Raw genomic sequence first — 16,620 nt, 5'->3', positions numbered from 1 at the left:
TGATTTCCCCTCCCTCTGATACTGTAAGTAAAGTCGATAAATATAAAATATCAATGGAAGAAATATGACAAACTGGTATAACGAACACAGAACAAGATTCAGACTTGTTACATATTACTAACCTCAATAAGATTTAACTTTAGTCACATGATTTATCTTATTTCAGCAACATTTCCACATCTTTGATTTGTAACTTGTATCATCAACCTTAAGTCACGATACAGCAGATAACAATATAGATAAATATGCTTACAGTCCAAAATGTACATCCCACATGACACTAGTATTTTATCCAATGTTCGTGTAACCACGTAGATGGTCCTTCAATTAGAACTAACGCTAATCAAACACAACTGAGAGTCGAATGCTTAGTCCCACCTTGAAACCATCCAGTTATCAATATCGACGTATTCTCCCCGCCGTTGTCGATGCAGTCAGTGGAGTTCCCGTTGTTACTGTTGATTATGTAGTGTCAAAAGATAGAACAGATACCGCCCACACCGCGGGGCGAGATTGGTTGTAGCAAAAAGGCAATGAAGCATCCTCATCTCAAACAGTTGATAACGGTACAAGATGCACCCACACTTAGAGTTTAACAATACCCTCCCACCTAACTACTGAAGTGGTTGTTTATCATAATTAGTGAGTGAGTGCGTGTTTTTTTTTGTTTAAAGCGCTTTGAACAGTATTCAAGTTGTATGACGGGGCTAGTTTTAAATGTGGGAGGACAGTGGGACATGATGAAGGTTTAAGACATTTACCACTTTATCGACCTACAGACGCGGGCGTGGTTAAAGAACTTACATTACATCCGTTCTTTTCTTTCGACCAGTTCACGTTTAACAATATTCTTGCTCTTTTACGCTATAAGAATCAGAAGCAAAACTGGTTTATCAGCTAACGTTGTGTACAGCGACATCCTGTGATCGTCCTCGGTGATTGTCCAAATGAATAGTATTACCCAAGTTGGAAGATTATGAGTGAGATAGAGTTTTAACGCCGCTGTGTTCAGTATTTCTGTTATATTTTACTACAGTAACTATATTTCAGCTCAATGTGGAGGAAAGCCTGAAGTGATGCAGGTCTTGGACGTTTACCACTTTAGTTTATTTGTCTGTTTGTTTGTTTGTTTGTTTGTTTGTTGAGCAATATTCCAGGTATATGACGGCGGTCTGTAAATAATCGAGTCTGGACCAGACAATCCAGTGATTCACATCATGAGCTCGATCCACGCAATTTGGATCGATGACATGTATTAACCAAGTCAGCAGCCTGACCACCTGATCCCGTTAGTCGCCTCTTACGACAAGCATAGTCGCCTTTTACAGTAAGCATGGGTTGTTGAAGACCTATTCTACCCCGGATCTTCGCGAGTTATGGTTGATCCTATCTATAAACACGGTGTCTCTACTCAACAATTCTCAACATTCTCCTCTTTGCTTTCACCACGCACCACGCTCCCGCCCAACCACCGACCGATGCTTGTATTATTCCAACTGATTTATCATCGACTGCATCTTCCTCTACGTGACGCTGTGCGCCATGTGTGGATATGTCTGCCAACTCTACCTGCTAAACTTTATGATGTTTAAAGATAACGTCATAAGGCGGGTCGCTGTCGGTGGGAGTGGATCCTCACCTACTCGACCCAGCATTTGAAATAACCCAATGTACGTCATCCTGAAGCCTGCTTGACCATGATGATTAGGTCTGTATTGTATTTATCCACTGAGTGTTGGAATCCTGGATTACACCCGTTTTGGGCAACTCACCCCCCCCCCCCCCCCCGCCCCCCGTGACCCCCTGGTACCCAGTAGCCTATGATGGTGGTAAGAGGTGACGAAATTACTCGTTAGTAAGGCTCGGTGACGTGGTTGATCACGTGTCATCTTTGCACACAATGCCAGTCACTGGATTATCTGCCCTTGATTAGACTATTTACAAACCGCCTTCATATAGCTGGGATACTGCCGAGTGCGGCGTTAAACGACAAACAAACATAGGTGTCATTAGCCTTGTGCAATACTTGATGTAATATATTGGCTACTATACAAGTAAATAATGAATAAATATTCTAAAAAAATACATGTAATAAATCCCTAAAAAAAATCAAACAGTGAATTTATTTGGAATACATTTTTAGAAGTTTGCTGTTTCAATCAATTGCAAATTAAATGTATTTTTAAGAACGTTGAATTATCCTCAGCGTTAAAAACTTCTTGAATTCAATCTTTTTAATTACCAAGAGAGCTGATATAAACTTCAGAAAACATCTTATTGCATTATTATATTGTTTGGGGCTTGCTTTATAAAGGTAGAATTATAGTGACACAAGTAATGTTCAGACAGAGTGATGTCCCAAGTACTTGGATAGTGGGGTGAATTCTTTGTATCGTAGTATGACAGTGCGGTAACCCAATGTCGCTGAAAAACTAAAAAAAAAAGCAAAGTCAGAGGCGTTTTCTTCCATGGCCCTGATAAACAAGGATCATAATTGGAGCAAACTGTCATCAGCGGATTCTTACAGGGCTAAGGGACGCAACTCTGAAGGGAGAATTATTGGAATCTGGACCGCCTCCTCCAGGTTTTCCAGAACAGGTCTCCCATTCATGTGATAAAGGACAACATGACGTATACGGAATAGTTGAAATCGATATATCGTTTTTCTGTACGCCTATCGACATCGCAATTTAAGCGATTTGACCAGGTGCCGTACATTGAAACACACGAAAATCGATATTAAACATTGATTTATTATACTGCAAGTATTCCGATTCAAGAAAGAAACCAATTCGGGTCACGTTATTGCGCGCAGTTTATGGATATATTTCCATATAAACGACTTGAAGTCATTGAACTAAAGGTCAACCGAGTCAGGCGGTGCAACTAGTGCACACAAGTACAGTAAGGTTCCGCCCGCCTTACCCTACTGGTGCTGCTGTTCCCACTAGCAATATACTTATAAGCGATGAAATATATTCTATTCATCTAAAGCTGAGTCCAGGGGAGATGTCCAAATGGATAGTAGTAACTAGATGACCGGGCCTGTCTGAGATGTGTTCAAGTTCCACTGTTTTCTATAAGACGTAGACGTGTGTTAGCATCCTTAAATAATGTATCATTAATCACAAAGATGCGAGTCAGTAAATATACGAAGATATTACATAAAGTGCCTGGAACTACTGTCGATATTATGTTTGGTTTCCGATGCGACGGTACGGCTGTCTGGTCTTTGGCGACTTGGCCAGTCTACAGCTCCATACGTCACGATTGTAATGAAGTCAGGGATATTTGAAGCTTGCCGATCCATGGATCCACTGCCATAACCAACTCTGTGAATCAAAGGTCTTCACGCTGAGATGGAGATTAACCGATCGGCAGTGCAGCTATTACCGACCCTCTTTATTATGGTATGGCTGGTAATGCAAAAGTAATTTCACTCAGTCCGTATTGCCTCTTATAGACGACTTTTTTTGGTTATTATTCACTGGAACGCTGCATGGCCACCACACGTCGGGGCTCTACGAGACACAGCACTGCCAATACACACCCTCCCTCAAGAAGACAATGCACTTCAAAAAGTGTGGCCCAAAAAAGGCATCTCACTTCCCAAACACACCGGGCCCTTAAAAGATACTGCACATCCTAAATACACCAAGTTCCCCAAAGACCTTTCATGTACAGCTGAAGCTACTCTTAGATGAGATTTCTTATGCAAATTGACAGGGTTTCGTCGTATTTTTTCCAATACACGCCGGGCCTCTAATAGATTCCTGGTCCGAAGCAAATTAGGAAAACAGAGGCCGGGCCTCTACCACACGTCGGGACTCTTATGACGAGGGACGTCAATTAAAGCAAAAACGGTACATATAAACGTGGCTGGATTTCGAAAAGCAACATGCTGAAGCAGGTGAAGAAAACCTCGAAGAATGTATGGACTTGTTCGTAGTTCTAGATTAGCCGTGTACGGTATCAGTGAGTGAGTGAGTGAGTGAGTGAGTGAGTGGGTGGATGGGTGGCTGAGTGAGTGAGTGAGTGAGTGAGTGAGTGAGTCAGTGAGTGGGTGGGTGGGTGGGTGGGTTGGTGGGTGGGTAGCCGAGTGAGTGAGTGAGCGAGCGAGTGAGTGAGTGAGTGGGTGGGTGAGTGGGTGGGTGAGTGAGTGAGTGAGTGAGTGAGTGAGTGAGTGAGTGGGTGGGTGGGTGGGTGGGTGGGTGAGTGAGTGAGTGAGTGAGTGAGTGAGTGAGTGAGTGAGTGAGTGAGTGAGTGAGTGAGTGGGTGGGTGGGTGAGTGAGTGAGTGAGTGAGTGAGTGGGTGGCTGAGTGAGTGAGTGAGTGAGTGAGTGAGTGGGTGAGTGGGTGGGTGGGTGAGTGAGTGAGTGAGTGAGTGAGTGAGTGAGTGAGTGAGTCAGTGAGAGAGAGAGAGCGAGTTTAACACCAAATTTGGACAGTATATCTATTGACGTCACTTAACAGGTAATGAAGTCAGCAGTTCCAGAGGTAAAACCTATATAAAAATTTAATTGGAAAATGTAATACCTATTCGGGTTATTTTGTGAAATCATGCATGAATCAACATAAAACAACGTCAATAACATCAGGTTGTACGAAAATCCTTTCAATCAAACCTTCACACATATCTTAGGGGTTGTTAAGCACTTTTCGTATCTTCCCGTTGGGTTCTTGTGCTGGATCGGGTCAATCACAGAGAATCCCACATTTATGCCTTTATTGTTGTGTTGACAGGTGGAGATTTCCACACCTTGATATACGAAACAGGAACCAATTACCACAGCGGCAAGACTGTTTCTGGGTGCCTTATCAAACGTCATCTAGTTCACCGTTTGACATTCTAAAACCAATTGACTTGAACAGATGACAGATGAATTTCCTCTTCAATAAACATTCGATACTCGTCGGCAAATACACGCCATATAACTGGCTATAACGACGGAGTGACGTCTTCGACTGTAATCCGACTGTTTGTGAACTCCGTGCAGGGTTCCTGGGCACTCTCATTACACTGTGGGGAAGTTTGCACATTTTTTAAATATTATCTCAACCCCCCGGGTTATTTCAACCCTCAATGATTCCAGGCCAATAATAGATACATAATACGGGTGACGCTTGCGTGAATATTAATATTAATATTAATATGAAGGCTGGTGCTATTTTTGACGTCATTTATCTCCACCGGGTTAGTCCGAACTGGCTAATAATCATCGAAAAACAAACTATTGTTTTTTTTTTGACAGAACAATTTGAAACCTCACATGTCTTTTGTCTATGAAGATTTTTTTCAAACGGAAATGCATGATTGTGTTAATGTTTTATCGACGTAAGCACGTTCGAATCACAAAGCTTAACTTTAGTGATGCGACAAGCCATACCCCCTGAACGGCGACTGTCGAACTAGAAAGGACTGTACATAGAGATACACTGAAATAAGCTGTAAGGTTGATCCGGATACAGAGCTACGTTTTTTATTTAAATAAAATAAACTTTTATGAGAAATACACGGAATTAATGCGTATAGGAGAGAAATACCCTGATGATATCCCTTGAATATTACGTTTTAGAGGGGAGTACCGACGTTCTCAGAATGGATTGACACACTGCAGGGCCCACGTGCACAAAACGATCTTAGCGCTAAGATGATCGTAACTCCCATACTTTAACCTAGACTTACAATAGTCGTAGCGCTAAGATCGCTTTGTGCAAGTGGGCCAAGAACAATCTCCTCCTCGCCCTCATTAATATATATATATATATATATATATATATATATATATATATATATATATATATACATCGACATGGTCGTAGTTCACAATGATGGATTAAGGTAAAACTGAAAATGTAATAATAGTATTATACATTTGCATTTTAATATAACCGGTTAAGATTTGTTAAAAAGGTGCGCGTACCGACAGCTAATGACAGCTAATGGTATTATTGAATTCACATGAGAGTTCGTTGGCGTATGAATATTCATAAAGTTAGGGGCCGATTGCATAAGTATGTGAGTGAGTGAATGAGTGAGTGAGTTTGGTTTAACGTTGCTTTTGACAGTATTCCAGTTATATCGCGGCGTGTCAGTTTAATGTGGGAGGAAAGCCCGAAGTGATGCAGGTTTCAGACGTTTACCACTTTGGTGAAACTCACGAGCACGGGTATGGTGCTAACAATCCTAGGAACATTATCGGGGCGAACCGGGATTCGAACCCACAATCATAGGTTTCTGGAGTGCCCAAGGGGACGCAACTACGTGACTCGTGACCCCCTGGGCGTTTATCACTTAACTGAAAGCAGCGAATACGGATAGGGTGCGGACAGACCAACAAACATAATCATGGCGAATGGTATTCGAACCCACAACATAGATTCCAGACGCGCTTAAGAAAATAGTTCTGCACACAAACTCAACGGCCTCTTTGACGTCAGGATCATCACCATGCTGTATGAACGTCCCTGTATTCGTCATGTATTGAATAAAGAATCATGAAACATGTTTGAACGTCAAAATATATGGCGTAGGAACGTCAGTTTCGCAGTCAAGTGACGGACCATTTTTTGCCTAATAGAAAAGGCGTCTATCGTATGAATGGATATTAAAACTTAAGGCATAAATATATCTTTCAACTGTGTAACACAAACAGGTAAGATTTCAAATGTTGTACCAGATATTCTCAAGGCGGAAATTCCAAACACGAAAGACGTCGTTCTTTTTGTCAGTTTATTAAACAGCAAAACTTGGCGTTGGCGTCAAAACACCCTAACAACCGCGTTTAACTACGGCTGAATCACCGCGACAGAAACGCGGTGATGACATATTTAAAGATAAACCCAACACACCGCTGCCCAACCGGATATCCAACTGTCTTAGATTAGCATCAACGTGACTTTACTCCATCTAGAGAGCATTTGTATTGACCAAGCCCTGTTGAGATCAATCAGGAAAAGAGCTATTACAGGTGACCAGGGCTTGGTGATAAAGCACTTAGTCACCTTTCTAAAGGTTTCGTTCAGGTGACGAATTTCTGAGCTGATCACTGATCTCCAAGTTTACTGTTACATGAGTTTTATTCGTAAAACACATTTGCACAAAACTCATCTGATCACCAGGGAAACATGACGAATAGGAAACCTGATAACGCGGGTGGTGTTAGATTATTTCCATAGCTGGAGAGTTATGATAAAGGGATTTGATTGAGTGGACTGAGTGATGTCCAACAGATGACGTCTGATCATGAGAACACATAGCGCAAAACCTGTATAAACCAAAAATATGAACTATGTGTCAATCGATAAAACATGTATCAATGGACAGAGTACGTTTTATACCTTTACAGTAAACTACGGTTATAACGAACACGCTTATAACGAACTGATGGATATAACGAACTTACTTTTTGGTCCCGACTACTTGCTGTAGTTATGCTGTATATGTACTTACAACGAACTACGGTTATAACGAACTAGAATTAGTGGTCCCTTTGAGTTCGTTATAACCGTAGTTTACTGTAGTTCCTTTGTTGTTTTGACACATTTAACGTCAATTGCGAAACTTTATTTCTGAGATAGTGGACTAAAGTTATTGAAGAAACCTACAGTGAAAAAAGTGATTCAATCACTATTGTACTTTTTGGCGAATACGTGGGTTACAAGTTATTTATTTAATCGCTATTATACTCTTCAGCGAATACATAGGTTACACATTTTTTCTGTGTTTTTTTTGTTTGATTATCAAAATGCATAGCGGTATCTTGTACGTTTATGATGATGTGTACAGAATTGATACTAACAGCGTCAAAAGAGGCATCTGTGATGGCCTTTATAAAGGAATGGCGCGGCCACATGCGACCTCATAACATTTCAGACAAATGAAAGTGCAGCTGCATTTGGGTGGCGGGGTAGCCTTGTGTTTAAAGCGTTCGCTGCTCACGTCGAAAGCCCAGGGGACATTGACGACATGGATACAATGTGTGAAGCCCATTTCTCTGCCCCCAACTTGATGCTACTGAAGTATTGCTGACGTGCGGCATATAACCATACTCGCTCACACAGATCGGAAAGTGTCAACATATCAAGGGGGACAACTCTTTTAACTCTAATGCGAATGACGTCGAAGAGAAGCACAATTTTGCTTACCGTGAGTACGGTTAGGAAACGGTCATTAGTGACAGGAAGGTGGGTCAAAGGTTTTGGATGCACCAAAATACTGACATTAGGTACCCTCCCCTCATGCTTGTCATGGTTTTGGAAGGCCCTCCCCATGTCCTTATATGACATGACATACCATAACTCTCCAAAACATGCCCGTATTCGTTTTATTACCCTCCCCAGAGACTATCATAGGTTCGAATGGCCCGCCCCTGATTCCGTCTGACGCCCCCACCCCTAATAAATGACCGGTCCCTTGATATTCCTCAATATTCATATCCTAACTTGTAATCATTGTAACAAAGTCAGGGGGTACGGGTGGCCCAGTCGTCTAAGGTGCCCCGATTCGCTGTGCAGAGTTGCGTCCCTTGGGCACGCCAGAAACCAATGATTGTGGGTTCGAATCCCGGTGGTTCGCCCCGATTATGTTTCTAGGTTTGTCAGCACCATGCCCGTGCTCGTGGTTTTCACCAAAGTGGTAAGCGTTCTGAGACCTGCATCACTTCGGGCTTTCCGCCCACATTAAGCTGACACGCCGCGATATAACTGGAATAATGTTAAAAGCGGCGTTAAACCCAACTCACTCACTCACTCACTGTAACAAAGTCATCATGGAAAAAAATCTACTGAAATCATACATGATTTATTGACTGGTTTATATTGTCCCCATACACGTATTTAGTTAAATTGTTTGATAGGCATTACCTAGCAGTTGACGGATGACAAAGTAGAGACAATTTGTGGATACCAACTTCTATATTTATCGTTAAGGCGACGTTTCGGTATAGATCTTTACACCGTTGTCAAGCAAGCAACATTGACACTTGCAACACGACTGTTAGTGTGACAGGCATTATTATTATTGTTATTTACAGATTAAAATAAAACATGCAGCAAAGAGGGTTTGAGTGATCTTGGCACAGGTAGACTGGTTAGGCTCATCATCAGCTCAGGGCCCTTGCCCCCTCTACACGCAGCCCAGACAGCGAATAGGACTTCTCCCAGGAAGCGCTGCCTAGTCAAACCCACCCAGAACTTTTCGGAGCATGTGAAGACTCCCCAACACTGCAGCCTTCTGAATTACCCAGATTGTCAGAAGGGCTGCATTCCTGGCAGCAAACCCGGATACTCTCCCAATGTCAGTAAACAGACTGGGAGGTACCAAACCTAAGGCGCCGAAAACAATGGTAAGTCGGACAAATTGGTACTTGGGATCATAATGTGACATTTCGAAAGCGAGGTCCGTATATTTGCCATGTTTTTCCTGAATTTTGTCAATGAGACAGAAAATGCAATAAAATAAATGATTTCATCGGGTTTGTCAAAAAGGACAAGATCAGTTTTGTTGGCCTGGATACGTCTGAGGCTGTCTACGGGCCTATTTTAAAGAATTTTGTATTTATCATTTTCCATGACGTACCATGGGTTGACCTCTGTGTCAAAACCACAAGCATGGCGAAGACGGTACTAATAAAATGATCGAGCCACTCCATCATGTCGCTTAAGATACTGTGTTTGTGCCAAAGCTGGACATCCACTGACAATGTGTTGGGCAGTCTCATTAAATTCATTACATAATCTACACTTCATATTTACACTATGAAGCAAAATCACACATTGACGGTTTCGAGTGAGAAGAGACTGGTCCTGAGCAGCAAACAGAAAGCCTTCTGTTTCACTTTTCAGGCCAGCCGACCTCATCCAAGCGAAAAACTCTGCAGTGTTGCTGACATTCTCAACACACTGCACATAAACTCGAAGCAGTGGTCGTTCAGATAGCCTTTCATTGAAGAACTGAGTCTGGGCCGACTTGATATGGCACTTTACTTGGTTGACACTCATTTCTGTAACGTCCAGCAGTACAGAACAATCAACAAAATCAACACCGACATTGATATCATGTCCCACATCTTGGCTCCTTTTAGAAAACTGTGGAATGCCTTGTTTTCATCATGAGTCTTGACATGCTTCACAAGAGGATCATCAGACAAATAAATGTGTGCAAAAGTGGACAAAACAATTCTATCATGAAGAGCCCTAACCCTAATCAAACCACACCCTCCCATAATGATTGGTAAATATAAGCGATTGAGGGAAGAGCGAGCTTGGTGGGATCTATCTTCGTGTGAGGGTGTATATTATTATCATCATCGTCATCATCATCATCATCATCATCATCATCATCATCATCGTCGTCGTCGTCGTAATCATGATGATGATGATGATCATGATCATTATTATCATTATTACATCGCGGAACAAGTAGTTATCTACATATCTCGGTGAACTTGACACACTTTGAGACGTGAGCTGTATGAACAGCAACAGTTAGTTTAATGTGGGTGGAACGCCAATAGCCACCCAGATCGTAGGCATTTGAAAACTTCGTGAAACCCGCAAGCACTGATGCGGTGGTGGCACATTAACAAAGAAACAATGCCAAAACTGTAGAGGAACGAAACACTGTCTTTAGACGACATCCTGGTTAGCAAATGATATAACTTCAGCATGGCGTTAAGCTATGGGTTGGAGTTGTAACAACGACATAACATTCAACAAAATGTCATTCATAAGTGACACTAAAATTATTTTGGACTATTCTGGAACACATTAACATGAAACTGAACATGCATGAGGCCCACGATATCCAGTGATGCGTGAATCATTGCTGGTTATATTCCGAACGCGACACAAGTAAAGACTTAAGTGATTCTGGCATTCGTGCTTCATGCAGTGCAATATACAGCTGTGTCTTTGCAAATGGACCGACGTCATGCAACTGATGAGCAGATGACCAATACCAAAGCTAGGGGCAGAAGTTATCCAGACGGTGAATCGATCGTTTAGAGTTTAATGATTGTGAAGCTAGATTGTTGAAAGCGAGAGAAAACATCATGCTGACTCATTAATTCTAGAAATGATCGATTTGGTGACGATGTCAATGCGGTGACGATGAACATATATGAGGGGAAAGACATGACCTAGCCATCACGTTGAACCAGGTCCTCACACCTGGAACCACCGTTGATAAGCCGACACGACCAGATGCCATCTGGATGACAACGCGTAAGACCACTAACACACAGAAACAGATTCCAAATCAGACAACCAACGTTAGGTTAAAAAAAGCGACAAAAATGTTTCCATAATCATATGGAATCTCTGATAAAAGCAGAGTTCATAGTATGATTCCGGCTATATGATAAGCATGTGTTTATGAATCACAATCCAATAGTGATGATACCAGGTGTTCGCGAGGTGCGAGCTTATCCTGCCCCCATCGAAGGCACCAGTCACAAACACCAGTACATATGGCACAAGTCAAAATAGGGAATTGCATTGGACATCATATTTGTACCTGAATTGTCAAGTTTGGAAATGTCATCCACATGTTTAAAATGATACTTCTCGAAAGTTTTACTCAGACTTTGAATGTTGTAATCTTGATCAAACAAGTTTTAAGCTGTTCCGGTGTACCTCAAAAGTTGTGACATGAAGACAGCACAGGCTGGAGTTGCAGGAATACCTCTCAACAAAAAGGTAAACTTGACTATTGGAAACATCCTACACCCACACATCCTAACAACTCCTACATTCCAGCAACTCCTACATCCTAGCAACACCTACATCCTAGCAACTCCCACACCCTAGCAACTCCCACACCCTAGCAACTCCTACGTCCTAACACCTCCCACCCTCTAGCAACTCCCACACCCTAGTAACTCCGACACCCTAGCAACACCCACATGCTAGCAACTCCCACACCCTAGCAACTACCACACCCTAGTAACCCCCACACCCTAGTAACTCCCACACCCTAGCAACACCCACATGCTAGCAACTCCAACACCCTAGCAACACCCACATCCTAGTAACACCCACATGCTAGCAACACCCACATGCTAGTAACTCCCACATCCATTACAATAAAATTAAAGCGACAAGACCCAGTCCACAACCAGAAATCCACTGTGCGACCCCGTCTATATCACAAGTACATGTATGTGTTTGCCATAACTGTCAGATATTGAGGACACAAGACGTTCGTGAAAAGGGTATCCTGTCCCATCGGTAACAAACACATGCAAAGGCAAATCAATTGTTCATCTGAAAAAAAAACAACCACGGGAATATAATGATGGTCCAAATGAAAGTTGTTAGATCCCCACCATGTCTACCATGCTGTAACCCTGATCATACAACTGTTCTCTATCGGCACAAAGGGAAAGTTGACTATTGGAAAGTTGAAGTCATAATCGTCTCGTCATACAGCCTTGAGAAGAGTGATTTATCAGCTGAATCAATTCATGCATCTAAATATGAAACAGAGAAGACGGCCACTGGCCTCTTTTATTTGTTCCTTGGTAAGGTAAATCAGTGGAAGGGAATTGGTTAGTTGATGGTTATTGATCATCGATAAGTTAAGTTAATTTTTTGGGCCTAGACTTACTATCCCCAAAGCTGATGTCAATGAGGTAGTCAAGTATTTCGAAAATTGTTTCCTCAGTGAACTTCAGATGACCCGTGCTTGACAAATTTGATTTGACAAATTGACCTGACAAACTGACCTGAACCTCGAAAGATAGAGCTGCATCTGTAGCTGTGGTCACCAAGTTTTGTAACAATTTCTCCAAGGCATAAAGTTTTACCTTGAATTTCTCATGTGGCATAGGGGCGGTCGGGTAGCCTAGCGGTTAAAGCGTTCGCTCGTCACGCCGAAGACCCGGGCTCGATTCCCAACATGGGTACAATGTGTGAAGCCCATTTCTAGTGTCCCCCGCCGTGATATAGCTGGAATATTGCTAAAAGCGGCGTAAAACCATACTCACTCACTCATGTGGTATAGTGGTGTACAAAGTTGAAAAATTATTTTTTTTGACAGAATTGAAGCTGGTTCTTTTCTGACATTTCCATTCCATTGCCTTTTTGAGAATCCACATGGTATTAACTACACCTGTCTGAAATGTTTTCCTTTCAAGGTCCTTTAATGGTTGTATAAAGAACAGCTTACATCATTACCGCCTGTTCACTATACACTACTTGTTGAATGTTGAATGAAATAACAGCATCTCGTATTAATGCCAATTGAATTCAATTCCTTATTTCTCTTCAGTGGCCCAGGTCAGTGGGTTCAGAGATCAGCGTCCCATATACAAGACCGATATAATAAAACACCAATGAGAGTACAGAATATAAAGTAATCGAGAAAAGTAATAAACCAAGTATATTATTGCTTTCACCGAGGAAAGCACTTTGTATTTTATGTCATTCATTTATTCAAATATCTTTTTTAGGCCCGAGTGAATGTCGAATGCATTGAGTGCAATAAGTACATCTCGATGCTATGTCAGTATGCAGTGTTCCCTTACAATTAACCTGTCCCGTGAAGATCCGGGATAGAATAAGTCTTCAGCAACCTATGCTTGTCGTGACAGGCGACTATGCTTGTTGTAAGAGGCGACTAACGGATGTTATTAATTTTATTTTAAGAAAATCTATATAAATTCAACTTTAAACTCAGAAAGATGAACTTATGAAACTTTATGGACAATCGAGGGTCCTTTCACTCGTGCAGCCAAACAGAGGAACAAAAGCCTCACTTCTTGTTCAGTGCAGGGTTGTCCCCCTTAGTCGCGACAGGAACTGCAAGTTCAGGTTCCATTCCGCTTAGAATGTCAGAAACATGTTCGTGGATGTCATTATATAAATATTTACGACCTACTTCCTTCACTAACACACCACAACATAACGGCATACCGGCATAAAGCGGCCTTAACCCAACGCACTCACTCACTCACTCTTGAGCCCAGGGTCAGCCGGATATTAATCAATCTTTTATCAGATTCGTAGTGTCTATATAGCCGAGGAGGTCGGCAGACAAATTTAGCAGATAGTATTCATACCGGCATCTTAGGCATATGTCAACTCCACAAGCCTTCATCTACTCATGAAGCTCTATCGATTTAGCTCTACCAACTCTTACAAAGGAGGGAGGGGGGTAGCGACAGGACGGGGCAGAGTATGGAGTATGTACATATAAAAGAAGTTTAGTCTAATTACCGTCAGATATGTCGCTCGCGTGGATAGGAACGCGTGTTTATTTTCTCTGCGTGGGAGGAACAAGTGGTATGAAAACGTTGACAGACAAGACCGGTGGCAGTTGCCATACATTTCTGAATGCTCACTCCGTTCAACGTGGTCATGGATTGTGTGTATTAATGCGGGGGGGATTAACTAAATTGCAACGTCAGCAAATACGTCTAAATTTGGTACATGCAGTTGTGAGGAGATAGCAATTAAAACAATTAGGCCAGGCTATTTTTCTAACCACACGCGACCGTTGGTTGATTACCTGCACTCAATTTATACCATGTTGACGCACCCTGAAGGTCTATTTACATTGTACGATTAGTCGCATAGGACATGAATCGGCACAAGGCAAAGCGTGACACATTTTTAACTTGACGTGATTACAGTGGTTTTGGGGAAGTGATCATTATTTGTTGGTATTATAAGTCCTATACCAACTGAATCAGGGTTTTAAGACGAGTTGCAATTTTTAATGATTGTCAAGATTTAACGTGAACGTCACTTGAACAGTCTTTGAAGGCGCCGCAATTCACTCTGCAGAGTTGCGTCCCTTGAGCTTGCCAGAAATCTATGATCGTTGTTCGATTCCCGATTTTCACCAATTTTATGTTCACGTTTGTCAGCACTTTACGTGGTTTTCGCCAAAGTGGTATTTTATTAAGCATCTGAGACCTGCATTACTTCGGGCTTTCCTTCACATCAACCTGACATGCCGTGATAGAACTGGAAAACTGTTCAAAGCGGCGCTAAACCCAACTCGCTCGTTCAATATCTATTCGATACATCTTCATAATCGCTTTTGAATGACCGGCCAACTGATCAGTGATGACTGAAACTTTCATCCATCATAGATTCATTGACTTAGTCTATTTTGACGTCCTTGGCTGGGGTAGTTCTGATCAGATTGTCTTCTAGGTTACTTGTTTAACGCCGCACTCAGCAATATTCCAGCTATATGACGGCGGTCTGTATATAATCGAGTCTGGACCAGACAATCCAGTGATTCACATCACGAGCATCGATCCACGCAATTGGGATCGATGACATGCATCAACCAAGTCAGCGAGCCTGACTACCCGATCCCGTTAGTCGCTTTACAGTAAGCATAGGTTGCTGAAGACCTACTCTACCCCTGATCTTCACGGTCTGTTCTGAACAGACATGTCTCTTCCAATGATGACTTTAGTTAAATCTATTCTTTGTGCCTCAGTACAAGATATGGCAATGTAGAGCATTTGAGTATATATACGCACATGCCATCTCTCAGTTTTGAAGAAAAAGCTCGGGCGTCATACGCCAATGAACAACATGAAAGTCAATATTTAGCTACCCTTAACAGATAGAGCTGCTTCTTTGTGTGACGTCACATTGGACAGTAGTTGTTATGAACTAAGGGGAACTTAAACGACTACCGTCTTGTAATAACCATAGCAAGTCATAATTTACCGTGTTCCCATTTTAAGATACCAAACCGAACTCGCTGTCAGATATGATATTGTCACATAAACAAACGTCACCGAAAATAAATATTCTCTGTACATTGTCAACACGTAATGATAAATTTATTACATTTGATAATAGTTGGTGCTGGGATTTTACGATCTGAACACGTGGTGTACAAGCCTAGTCACGTGGGCACCCCGCTAGTGACACACGTAGCTCACAATAACTTCATATTATATGCACAATATCTTCCTATATAAGGCCGCCTCCGTGGTCTAATGGTAGAGCGTCTGCCCGGAGAGCGGAAGGTCCGGGGTTCGATCCCCAGCCGCGTCATACCAAAAGACGTTAAATGATGGTACTTTATGTTACGCTGTCTGGCGCTCGGCATTAAGGGGTTAAAACAAGGACTGGTCGGCTCGGAGTCAGTATACTGTGTCTGAGTGGGGTATTTATGTTAAACTGCGGCATGGTATCTCAGTGTGCTAGCACTATAAATCGGTCCGGACTAGTACAAGCAGCCATACACGTGCATGCACGTCGCTATATCAGTGCAATAATCTTGGACGCGACGTTAAACCCTATTTCACCCCACCTCACCTGTTCCTATATAATTTAATATAGGACGTTAAAACAACGTAGCATGAGTGAGTGGGTGAGATTAAATCCGGCGTGTCAGCTCGTAATAGAAAGAGAGAGTGAGTATGGTTTTATGCCGCTTTAGCAGTATTCCCGCAATATCGGGGCGAAGGACACCAAAAATAAAATATATACATGTTGTGTCTCCTTAAGCAAGTGACTTTGTTCGAAATATGCATCTGTTCAATCAGCAGTGAATGGGTACCCGGTAGGATGGGATGGTAATATGAATGGTAACCTTCTAGCGCCTCACAGGCAGATTGTATATTCCCCAGGGAGCTGAGAATGA

General features: G+C 42.2%; 1 protein-coding gene across 2 annotated transcripts in view; it reads right to left on the bottom strand.

The window, feature by feature from the left end:
- LOC139464962 (inhibin beta A chain-like) overlaps positions 1–16,620 on the bottom strand; it is a 100,083-nt gene that overhangs the window by 10,779 nt on the left and 72,684 nt on the right. Inside the window, exon 1 of one of the 2 annotated variants that reach the window (XM_071246593.1) lies at positions 254–296. The exons of the other annotated variant lie outside the window; for it this stretch is intronic. Within the exon in view, the coding sequence (XP_071102694.1) occupies positions 254–269 (16 nt within the window). The 5' untranslated portion in view covers positions 270–296. Of the gene's footprint in view, positions 1–253; positions 297–16,620 lie in introns of those variants that run through there. 2 annotated transcript variants of the gene reach the window in all.

The sequence above is a fragment of the Haliotis cracherodii genome, unplaced genomic scaffold, assembly GCF_022045235.1.
Source record: "Haliotis cracherodii isolate W230 unplaced genomic scaffold, xgHalCrac1.p SCAF_17, whole genome shotgun sequence".
In the NCBI taxonomy this organism is placed as follows: Eukaryota; Metazoa; Mollusca; class Gastropoda; order Lepetellida; family Haliotidae; genus Haliotis; species Haliotis cracherodii.
The sequence above is the reverse complement of the archived record's forward strand: the minus strand, read 5'-3'. Positions and strand labels throughout refer to the sequence as shown.